Genomic DNA, 12,510 nt, shown 5'->3' with positions numbered 1-12,510 from the left:
TTTACCTTTTTTTTTGCACATAGTTAATAAAAAAGAAATATACTTCCTCAGTGTTGCATGGGTAAAATAACTAGTATTTAACATATATGCAAATACATGATGAAAATTTAATATTTAAAGTCCATTTTACAATTTTATTAAATTTAATTAAGTATATTAAGTCAAAATCATGAATAAATTCGAATATAAAAATAAAATTCTATCAAATTCTAACCAAACTTCAAACTACAAATTTTAAAATTAAATCAAGTTTAGAGCTTAAGGCTACGTTTGGATTGAAATGTACCTCTAGTAAAAGTGCAATTACAATAAAAAAAAGTGTACCAAATGCACACTTGAGATCCAAAATGATACTTTGTTCTAATTGAGAAAAGATCACTTATCAGTTGGTCATTTTTTGTCCAATTAATGACCAATCAGTTGTTATTTTTTATTTTCATTTTTATCTTTTAAATTATATTATTATACCAAATGTCCTTACAATTTATTTTTTAAAATTTGATTTTTATTTAAAAATGTGAAACAATTTTGTTAATTTAATATAATAAATAAATTTTGTTATATAATATATTAATAAATAATTTAAATAAATTTTACTATTTATTAATAAAATTTATTATTTATTAATAAATTTTATATAAGAAAATTTATAAATGTTAAATAATTTAAATTTTTTATTATATATAACTTTCAATCAATATCTTTAATAGTAATTTTATTTTTCATTACAATTCAACTCATCATCATTATTATTTTTACATTAAAATATATATTTTATTATTGATTTTAATCATATAAATATAATAATCAATCTCACTATCATTATTATTTTTAATCTTATCAAAATTAATTTTACCTCTCCCCAAAATGCAAGCTCATAATATATCAATTTGAGTCATTTATGGATTTACACATAGCATAGACATGGCAATCCATATTTTCGTATCTTATTTTGTATTATATTTGACACGCGTAATTATATGAATTATTAAAATATGAATACGACACGAATTATAAAATGTATTTAAATCATAAGCATAAACAAGACACGTTTATTATACTTGTTATACATGGCATAATACGATTAATATGAATAACACTAACAACACTAATATATACAAATAAACATGAATAATATTGATATATAAGAATAACAATGATATACATGAATAACATTAACATATATGAATAAATAGTAGATACATATCATCAAACATCATACATAATTCAAGGCATACCAACCTACTAGCTTTAAAATATTTCAAAAATAACAATAATTTATAAGTTACTTTTAATAATATCATATCATATAATATAGAATAAATTATATAATTTTTTATCATTACACATATAATTTAAAATATGCATTATTGTTAATTTCAAATGTATAATCTTTTATTTTAATTCTTATCATTTATAATAATCTCATATTATGATTCATGTTATTAAGATGATCATATAATTTCTTATCATTATAAATATTATTTATTATCATTATAATATATTTTGTATATTTATATGATTTGGATTTGCTTTATTTTAATAATGATCATATTATTGGATGTTACTTGTTATTAATAATTAAATGTACATTTGTCATTCTAAATTATTTTGTTTATAAGAAATATATTTTTTTAATCTTATTATAAACGGTTATAAAGAATAATATATATTTAATATATTAAAATTTATATATTATATATACATTATTAACATAAAAAAATACTTGCATATTTAAAAAATATAAAAAATTGATACCTACTTAATATGCATTTAGCATATATTATATATATTTAAAATTTAATATATACATTACTACTATAACAATTAGAAATGTATATATAATTATATTAGTTTTTGGTACCAAATCTAAAATGATAAGTTATCAAAGATTAAAGAATAAAATAATGACATTGTATTAATATTATTATTTATATTATATTTATTTATTAATATAAAAAATAAATTTATAATAATTATTAAATCAGTATCATAATTAAATATTTAAAATAATATTTTTATGATATATTGAATAACTAATTAAATATCATAATTAAAAAATTAAAAATTAAAATAATCTTTATATGTTTATATTAAATTAAAATAAATATAAAAATTATGTTAAACATGTTTCATTATATCATGTGTTAAACATATTTTTATATGATACATTTTATTTAAATATTTTTTTATATTTTATATATATTTAGATATGTTAATACATATAAAATATGAATTATATTATATTAAAATTTATATTAATAAAAATAAAAATAAAATATATTTTTTAAAAATACATATATAATTTTTTTCGTGTAGATGAAATTATCATATCTACACGGGAAGACTTCTTGATTCTAGGGTTTGGAAGCAAGTCCGCGACAACATTGCAAAGACGTCATAAGCCTGGAGTGCAAAACATATGACGCAGCGTATTAGTACAATGAACAGAAAAAATCGTTATTAAGCAAAACGACATGCATTATGGGCGTAGAGAGCGGAACTCAAACTGAATTATTAACTCAATAAAAAATGCCCCATAAAACAGATCTCAAGTCCGCGTCCTTTCTTTCTCCTCTCTCAAACACACACTCTCGCAATCCAAACCAATTCTTTTCACCCAGAAATTGACTCTCTGAACCCTAATTTTATCCCTAATATTCACGTGCAAATATCTCCTTAATTCCTTGAATTTTCCAATCTTAGCTCAATTTCAAGCAGAATTCGAAATTTGAATCAGAATTTTGTCCTCAACCGAACGAACTCGGCTCTCAAAATTTCACCTTTTTGCAAGTTTATTTTATTCAATTTTTGCTTAGGATTCGAAGAATTTTTGGAAAAAGTATCGTTCTTTTTCAGCGTTTGAGCTGCTTGGGGTTAAGTTTTTGGAAAGAGTTTCGTTGAATTTTATTGCTCTCAAAGCTGATTGGAAGTAAATTTTGGTTGAAATTTGAAGAATTTTCGGTGAAATAATTGGCTTTACAGTTTCCATCCTCAGAATAGGAGGGCTTTGGACAGGAAAGGTGAGTTTGTTCGATTTTGTGAATTTCTTTGAGTAATTTTAAGAGCTTAAGTTTGTGAATTAGGGGTTTCTCTTTTGTGAATTTGACTCAAAAAGGGTTTTTAATATATTTTTAGGTTTAGTATTAATGCGGCGATACTGGTTAAAAAATTGTGAAGCTTAATTAGAATAGAAAGTTTGCATCTTTGAATTATCTTCTTAGTTAAGATCTTAGTTTTGGGAATTAGGGTTTTTTTTTTTAAACTAATTTACTTGAATTCGTGTTTATTTTTCTTTTGGCTATTTGCCTTTTGCTTCATGAAAAGCAAGTTGCCATAGAGTAAAAGTTGATAATAAAAGCGAAATCGTTACTGAACTAAAAATTAACAAATGACTAAAATAAAATGGCAAATTCTAACATAACTGATCTATGTAAAAGTAAAAAAATAACGTATTTTCTTCTTTGAACAGAGTTAAATTTGTAATGTTTCAAAATCTTATTTTCTTTCGTGATCAATTGTGCTTATACAAGCAAAAAACAAGTAGAAATAGTAACAACTAATTGATACCTCAATAATCGGTGTATTGATGCATAATTAGGAGCAGTAACTAATGCAAATTCATTAAGCCAAAAACCTAAATCACAAATTTTAACTCGTAAAACACCTAAAATACTATCACATTCTTTTGATCTTATTGATTTTGTAGCTAGTTTGAAGCAGTAAGTTACAATTAGAATTTCTATGCTTAATATTTTAAAGGTGTATTTTAAGGTTCATGGGTTCTGGTAGGGTTTATTTTGATAATCCTTTGTTGTTGATTCTTTTAATAGTAGTGAGTTTATAGCTAGTTTAGTTGATTGATGTTTCATTTAGCTGAATTTATGACTTCTTTGGATTTTTATTGTTTCCAGGTATTTGTACCTTCTCTTACTCAACAATTTAGCTGCGTGCTTCTGGTTCTTCTATTGGTTTTAAGCATTTAGTGGATATTGAATTTTGAAGCTGTCATGGACTATGCGCTTTCTGATAGCAGTGGTGAGTTGAGTTAAAAGTTTTATTTCAGTTTTGTCTTTCTTTTTCCTCATAAATTTGATGCTTTTGAGATGGAAAGAACTTGGTTTCTTAAGCTTGGTTAATTTATGCAAAAGTTACTTGGCTGTCCTTGGTTAATCTTAAGTAAATATCTAGGGTTCATGAAACATTGCTATTCAGTATAATAGTAGCTTGTATTCACAAAAGGTTCAAACTCCCTTTTTCTCACACCCTGTTTCTCTTTCTCAATGTTGCAATTTCCTTGTCGTTTGGAAGTTTTCTGTAATGTTTATTCATGGGTGGATTGAAGAAACAATATAACTGGTAACTTTATGAAAGAATCTATCTAATCAGATTTTTTGTTGGGTAATAAGGGATATAGAAATGGTAAAAAGATTTCATTATTACTTCTGAACCCTTGCATAGATCTTGTGGCATCCAAGAAGCTTAACTCAAATAATGAATCTTTCTGAGCTGAAACAACTACAGGAACAGATGATGACCTCCCTCCTTCACATCAGAATAGGTTTCAAAGAGGGGGTCGCACTGCTGTGGGGAATGGAAGATCAGCAGCTGTAGGTCCTGCTCCTTTGCCTCGGATGCATGGCGACATTGAAACTCAAATCCATCTCATTGAGCAGGAAGCATACTGTTCAGTCTTACGGGCCTTCAAAGCTCAATCAGATGGTTTAACTTGGGTATTTGTCAAAAATTTTGTTCAATAATTTATCTCATAAAGATTCTCTCATAGGTTTTAAAGCTATAAACCAAATATGTTATCCCTCTCAGGAGAAGGAAGGTTTAATTACTGAACTCAGAAAGGAGTTGAGAGTATCAGATGAGGAACATAGAAAGCTTCTATTGAGGGTTAATGATGATGATGCCATTCGGAGGATAAGGTCTGATTATACTAATGACATTCTCTTCAGAGCTGCTTTTATTAAATACCTAATGACTTCTGGTCATCTCTGCATTTAAATGGAACTATGATCAATCATTGCTGTTAGGGAATGGAGAACAGCAAGTGGGCTACAGCCTGGAATGCTCAGTACTAGTCAACCTATTCATGACCCTGTACCTAGTCCTACAGTATCAGGATCACGCAAGAAGCAAAAAACGTCACAGTCTGTAGCTTCCTTATCTATGGCTGCACCATCTCCTGCACTGCATCCGTCTATGCAACCATCTTCATCAGCCTTGAGACAGGGTCCTCCCCCAGGAGGAAAGGGCAAGAAGTCAAAATCAGTGAGTTAATTTGTTTCAAGAGACATGATAAAAGTTAATGAATGAGATATGCATATTCTATTTTCATCATTTACTAATGATGTATATGCTATTTTGATGCATCCTCAATGAAGTCAATGCAGTACCCTGCCACAAGTCTTCCTGGAAGGCCCCAGGCTCCTAATCGCACTTCTTCAGGGGCCTTTGCAACAAATGAACCTGCTGAAGCAGCGCCATACGATCGATTAATTGGAAGGAAAGTTTGGACAAGGTGGCCTGAAGACAACCATTTCTATGAGGCCGTTATAACAGACTATAACCCAGTTGAGGTATATTTCACAATTAATTATACAGTAAGCTGCTAATCAATGGAGCTCTTTATAATCCTATGTTTCCATATTGGTAGGGGCGGCATGCTTTGGTTTATGATATTAATACGGCAGATGAAACCTGGGAATGGGTCAATCTAAAAGAGGTAGAATTTTGTATTTGAATGCTATTTCATACAATGTATTATTGCTTTGTATGATCTGATTTATCTTCAGTTAGCATGTTACTTTCCATTTTTAACAAAATCAAGTTTTAAGCACATAGCATATTTCTTAGGAACTTTCATGCCATTAATCAGACATTGCAGAATTTATGTGCTTGTCTATCCTTACGTCTTGAACCATATTTTTCCAGAGATATGGTTTATATCTCATAGAGTTACAGTATATTGTCAAGCATAGCTAATGATCAATATGATTTTCATGTATTTGCAACCTGTTGATGTCTGGGAATTAAAAAATTTAGGAGGTTCCCAAGGTACTCTTGCATATATTTTGGTATATGTACTAATACAAATAAGGATCATGTGATACAGTAATATATTTCCAAGTTGTTGTTCCAACTATAACTAAATTCAAGTTCCATTACCAACCAATTTCAAAAACCGTCTGCATATCTTGACAATTTGCTCCCACTATTATCACTCACTCAAACGTATTAAGAGTTTTGCAGTATATTCCAAGGATAGGGTCTATGTTTTGGAACTGTTTTATCTATGGTCACTATACATAACTGTGTACTAAGCTTGTACTATTGCATGCTGAAGTGGTAATTTGATCATTGTAACATGTCTCATTGTTTTTGTTATGTCCTAGGACGTCTTTTACCATCTGTTTATACTTTTTGTTACTTGATGTCATAAGAGCAGTAAGAAGCCAAAAATGGTATTTATTCATCCACTTCTTTTCTATCATACAGTACAAAATTAGAAAAAGTCCTTTGGATTATGCTTTCCTGCCACTCACTGATTTGTTATATATGTAATGGTAGATATCTCCTGAAGATATTAGATGGGAAGGTGATGATCCTGGAATATCCCGTAGAGGTGGTCGCCCTGGACCAGGCCGTGGGATTAAGAAGTCCATGGCTCGTGGTGGTGTAGTTGCTGGGGCAGGAAGAGGTAGGGGGGGTTTAAAGGGTCAGGCCAGAAAAGATTTTCCTTTGACGCAAAACGGTGTTGGGAAAAAGGTTTTGGGTGATATTGAGATGCTTCATACAGATACTCTAATTAAGGAGGTATAGCTGCCATTGGAAGATCATCTAATTGACTGCAATTGTCACGTGTGGTCTGTACTTTTGTCCTTATTGTGGAAATTTTGAACAGGTGGAAAAAGTTTTTGGAGCAAGCCATCCTGATCCCATAGAGATTGAGAAAGCTAAGAAAGTGTTGAAAGTAAGTATCAATTTCTGATGATTTTCTTGCATTATTTTACACCAGCTATTGCAGCAATCATGATGGATATTTGTCATTGTAGGAGCACGAACAAGCACTAGTTGATGCAATTGCGAGGCTAGAAGATGCATCTGACGGTGATAGTGGTAATAACTAATTACATATAATTATGATATATAATAATTAGTTAAAATAAGGATGCACTATCATCTGTTGTATAATTTAATTGTAGCTTTTGGATGGTCAGTTTACATGTGGCAAAGGTGTACAAATTTCCAATTAATTATTGTTTTCCTCCCCATTACCATTCTCATAGGAACGAATGCGATGATACATGATACAAATTTCAAACGGCCGAGAATAGAGCATGTATAGCATAGCTTCTGTCTTAAGCCTGCCTCATTATTTAACTTGTCAATTAACTGCTGTTCCTGCAACTTCAATAGCTGCAAGATGAATATATACTGAAAAAAAGAGAGAAAATTGTGACATGTTTAAGCATATGTGACCTCTGATGTGCTGGCAAGGGAGTTTTCATTGCCTGAATTATTTATGGGGGCATAGGGCTCAAAGCAGTGAAAAGGTCTTCTAGCTTTATTCGTTAGGAAAGAATAGCATTTGTTATTTTTATTTATTTGTTTGGCTTAATAGCAGATGGAGAGCATCATCGGTTTTCACAAGGCCAATCAATGGATCAAGAAAGAGCATGGAGAAAACGGCAGTACGATGAAATGGGTGATGGTAGGATGGTAGAAGGGTCTGATGGCAATAAACGACTGACTGACGAGAGATGAGTCAGCACAGAAAGATGGGAGGGATATTGACATGCGATTTTAACCACAGTTTTTGTATATCCAGTTGAAGTAGCATCTGCCTCAAGTGTTTGTATCTCGTTTTCCCCGTCACGTTCTACCAGCTGCTAGGCATTTGACATTTCATTGGTTCATACATCTTTTCGTTAGCAGTCTGATCGGGTTTAGTCTTTATTGTAGCCTTAATTTAACTCTAAGCTAGGAAAATGCTTGTATTATGAATTTTTTTTTTGAATGCAGTGAATACGTCCTGATCATGTAAAAGTTTGTAAGTGTTCATTTAGTGTGTTTTATCCACTCCTTGATCTTTTTTTATTAGGTTAATATTACTAATAATCCATGAATATAATAAAATATTTAATTTGATATTTTGAATTTAAAATTTTTTTAATTTTATATGTAAATTATAAATTTATTAATTAATATAATATTTATTTTTAACATCGTTGTTTTAAATGATTATAAGTGATTAATTGTTTTGTAAGTATTATATTAATTAATAAATTTATAATTTAATATTATATTAAAATTTTTTAAATTTTAAATATTTTACTGAATATTTTATTATAATTTAGAGATTATTTGTGATATTTATTTACATTTTACTTGAATTTAAAGGTTGTTTGTGATATTCATTTGGTTTGCGAATAAATTTGCGACCAAATTCAGCAGGACCCATTTTTTCACTTTGATAAGACAGCATTGAAACCAGAGATTTAATCCTATAGATATTGAAACCAGCATTTGTCCCTGCTCAAACAAATCAGTAACCAGCACTAAAGATATTGCACAGCTATCAACTCTATAAGAAGAATGAAAAATGAATATTGACCTGTAAAAAAGCACCCATTTATCTCTTAACAGTGACACAAACTCAATGCAAAAAGCAAGACCTATTTTTTTCAGCACATCAGTTTTCTCTACCACATTGTAGCCAAGAAATTTACCAGGATACACCAAGCAATCTATGCAAAAAAAAAAAAAAAAAAAAAAAAAAAAAAACTATAAGAGCATGTGATACCTCAAAATGATCATTTTTAATATATAAAACCATGACTTTAGAAAATTTCAATTGCATAATTAGCAGACTTAAAACTCTTCCCTTGCTATTATTAATGGATTGCCTCCAACTAAGACCAATACTTTTGAGTACGGAATTACACCGGCAGTGAGCACAAATACTACACAAAAAACCCATAACAAATCGATAACTTATCTTTATTGAAGAAAAACTGCATATCAACTAGTTCATTTACCACTAAAGGAAATAAGTGCGGAATTACACCAGCAGTGAGCACAAATACTACACAGAAAGCACATAACAAATCAATAACTTATCTTTATTGAAGAAAAACTGCATATCAACTAGTTCATTTACCACTAAAGGAAAAACATCAGTCAAACGCATACAATAAACAAGTAATTTTTCACCAACTTCACGCATAGAAAGGAAACACACTCACACAGTTGCCTTGAACTTGGCCTGTAGTAACAATCCAGGCAACCCCTTACCTTTAAAGCAGAGCATGGCAGGGAAACAGAACTTGTAAATTTGGCTTAGAACTAGCCAAAAATAAGAACTCAGGCACCTTCACCTTTATAATAAAGTGAAGTACGTGGAAAACATAGCTTCCCAAATTGCCTAAGGCTCAGCCAATAATAAAAATACAGGCATCTCCCCCCCCCCACCTTTACTTATAAAGCTAGTGCTGATATTACTCTTCATACATCAATGTATCCGAGGGACAAAGCCTTTGATCATTGCAGATTGTTTTTATATCTACAATAAAATCAGGGAGGAGGAGATGAATTTAAAATCTCCCATTGGCAAGGTGTGGCTGCCAATAGGCTATTGTACTATATCAGTATGTTAGTTGACCAACCAGCACCGTACCACTCAAAACATCTAATTTCAAGTTTACGAATAACTTGGTGTCAAGCACCCCTTCAAGTAAGTTTCATCCATTTTTTGATGGCGATGCGAACAGCTTTCAGAGATGCATGCTTTCCAAAAAATGAGGAAAAGATCAAAGCTCCCAACAAATTATTGCCTAAAACAACTGTAAAGCAACCTCTAACATTTATTGTATTTGATTTCTCCAAATTCAGAAAGTACTGATCATAAAATGTGAAATTATTACTAACCAAAACAAGATCGCGAGTGACACTGAATATCATCCTTAGAAAAGTAAAAGTTTTTAGCAACAAACAACACTGAAATCATTGATAAGCCTAAAACCAAAAGTACCCTTTTTAATCAAATTACATGATTAGCACTTTAGCAACAGGTTAGACTTAAATCTGCCTATAAATCATAGAATTTGTCTAGTCAAGATTCCGAAGTCAACTTAGTTTTTTTTCTTCCTTTTCAAAGTAAATTATGCACATAAGAATCTAATACCTATTTAATGGAATCTAAATTCTAAACAAACAACCTAATCAGTACCCAAAACCTAAAAATAATTCACCATAGCAAAACCAAGATATTTGAAAAAAAAAAAAAAAGAAGAAGAAAGGAAATGTGAATAATTATATTATACCTGCAGAAGAGCTGACCAACAAGATCTTGTCAGAAGAAAGATTTCGAGAAACCCAATTACAGACAGCAATAACATCCTTCAACTCAGCAAAACCTGTGACAGAAGCTCTTCCAGTTGATCTTCCAACTCCTCTCATGTCAAAAGTAACAGCCTTGTAACCTTTTTCAGCTAACCCAGAAGCAATCCCCTTTAAAAGAGCCTGACAACCACCCAAGATTGAGTATGGATGGACAAGAACTATTACTATGTTGTCTTTGATCTCTTCTTTTGCTTTGAAAAATCTTGTCCCGAGGTTGACTCCATCAAGAGTTTCCACTGTGCATGACTCCAGTGTGTATTTAGACATTTTTGCAGAGAGTTAAAAGGGAAAGAGTGTGAACGGAATAAAAAGAAAAGTTATAGTGTTGTAAGTTGGACAACTCAATTCTAACTGGGAGTCATCAAAGTTTTACTTGTTGGGAAGGTTGCTTTGTGAATTGCGAGCAGAAAAACTCTGTTTTTCTCAATTTTTTGGATATGGAATATGGACATGGCCATATCCGATTCAGGGATTGGGTACCTTTCAAAGTACAATTACAAATAATAACAATAATAATAAATTAAGAATTTATATATGATAGACTATTAGCTATATACCGTAAGTTAATCATTAAGATGAAATCATTTTATTGATGATCCAATATAAATTTTTAAATTAAAATGCTAAAAAAATTCTTAGATTTTATCATGTTGTTTAAATAAATCTTTATATTTTTGTTATATCTAAATAAACTTTTTATTTATTTATTTTTATCCAAATAAATCTTTATTTTAAATAAAAAATAATTTATGATAAAGATTTATTTAGATATAAATTAAATATTAAAGTCTTTTTTGATACAAATTAAACTTTAAAAGCTTATTTGGATATAAAATAAAAATTAAGAGTTTATTTTAATATAATAAAAGTATATGACTTTATTTAAATAAAATGATAAAGTTAAAAGTTTTCTTATTTATTATTTTAGTCAAATTTTTACTAGCTCCTAATGTAAATACACAAACTTATTTAAAATAATCATTAATGAGTTGATATTTTTTAATTCATTAATAGTGTATAAAATTTCCACACTGATAATATTTTAAATATAAAATTTTAAATTAATTAAAAAATATCCTTAAAACATTTTTAAAATTATTATCCTATATACTCCATATGAAATTCTTTTTTTCTTAAAGAAAAGCACGCTAAGCTTTTAAATTTTACAAATAATTTTTCGCTTATCTAATATTAGATATTCTCCTTATGGAATGAGAGCTTTCTTCCTACGAGAAGTTTTTAGAGGTTTTTTTCTCAATCTTATTTCTTTCTTCTGAAGTAAACTCGGTTGCTTTGTTTTTAAATTACATGATTAGTTTTTATACTTAAACAAAGGAACATATTTTTATCTATAATAACTCATTCATATAAATCAAGTACGTCAATTTTTATAGATTGTAAAATTCAAGCGAATCAATCATGCGTTGATTATTGATCATAGTGATATGGTAGATGATCTTAATGTTGCATTTTTACCACATGGCGTTCATGTAATTGTTTCTTTTTACGAATTGTATCATTGGTCTTGTACTTAGACGAAGTGGCAAATTTAGTCTCTAATGATTCATTTGTAGAAATCAAGCTGTTCAATTTTTATGGAACAAAAAATTTAGTCCAATAAAAAAAGATGGTAGAATTTCTTTATCAGTTAAGCTAAGATCATCATTGCCTGCGATGATGTTGACTTAAATGATGGGATATATTCATGGAATTTCAAAATATAAAGATGATGGTGTTGCATCTATGCGGGTTTTTTTTATGGACATTTTGTTTACCAAGAAAATTCATGAATTTTTTTAAGAAAATTATATTGAAAACTTGGAAATAAAAAAAAAAAAAAACAAAACAATCCTAACCTAGTCAAATATCAAATCCAAAGGGTTTAGGGAAAGTTGTTTGAAAATTTTGTATACTATTTTTATTGATTTTGAGGATGAAATAGTAAGAAAAATTAATAAATAAAAAATTGTTGTTAGTGGATTTGTGGAATGTTTGATGATATACATATATATATATATGTATATGAATTTCTATTAAAAATGAAAAAATGATTATCTTCTAATAACAACAAATAATCGTAAATATTTTTTTAAAAAT

The 12,510-nt window shown here is 29.2% G+C and overlaps 1 protein-coding gene and 1 pseudogene across 4 annotated transcripts; one reads left to right on the top strand and one right to left on the bottom strand.

The window, feature by feature from the left end:
* Nucleotides 1-2,319: 2,319 nt before the first annotated feature.
* LOC111301823 (uncharacterized) lies at nt 2,320-10,895 on the bottom strand. Of its 3 annotated transcripts, none has more exons than XM_022897810.2 (2): nt 10,335-10,895; nt 2,320-2,406 (listed from the first exon to the last, which is right to left on the bottom strand). In XM_022897810.2, the coding sequence occupies exons 1-2, from the start codon at nt 10,678-10,680 to the stop codon at nt 2,399-2,401; spliced, it is 354 nt and encodes a 117-aa protein (XP_022753545.2). In that variant the 5' UTR covers nt 10,681-10,895; the 3' UTR covers nt 2,320-2,398. The 3 variants fall into 3 exon arrangements, with proteins under 3 accessions (XP_022753545.2, XP_089600744.1, XP_022753543.2); XM_089744618.1 differs by lacking the exon at nt 2,320-2,406 and adding an exon at nt 8,343-8,975; XM_022897808.2 differs by lacking the exon at nt 2,320-2,406 and adding an exon at nt 9,114-9,798.
* Nucleotides 2,583-8,091, top strand: LOC111301821 (protein EMSY-LIKE 3-like; annotated as a pseudogene). The gene is made up of 11 exons (XR_016328223.1): nt 2,583-3,023; nt 3,915-4,038; nt 4,525-4,733; nt 4,825-4,934; nt 5,043-5,280; nt 5,394-5,588; nt 5,666-5,734; nt 6,580-6,825; nt 6,914-6,982; nt 7,065-7,128; nt 7,634-8,091. The product of XR_016328223.1 is annotated as a protein EMSY-LIKE 3-like (transcript).
* Nucleotides 10,896-12,510: the final 1,615 nt, after the last annotated feature.

The sequence above is a fragment of the Durio zibethinus genome, chromosome 15, assembly GCF_047325235.1.
Source record: "Durio zibethinus cultivar Kanyao isolate XHJ-2024 chromosome 15, ASM4732523v1, whole genome shotgun sequence".
NCBI lineage: Eukaryota > Viridiplantae > Streptophyta > Magnoliopsida > Malvales > Malvaceae > Durio > Durio zibethinus.
Note: the sequence above shows the minus strand (reverse complement) of the source record. Positions and strands in the feature narration are given on the sequence as shown.

Excerpts from the sequence above, each read along its gene's own strand:
- LOC111301823 (XM_089744618.1), bottom strand. The coding sequence starts at position 10,680 with ATGTCTAAATACACACTGGAGTCATGCACAGTGGAAACTCTTGATGGA. Across the intron at positions 8,976-10,334 it reads GTTGGTCAGCTCTTCTGCAG|TATTTGTGCTCACTGCCGGT; the intron begins GTATAATATAAT and ends TTTTTTGTGTAG.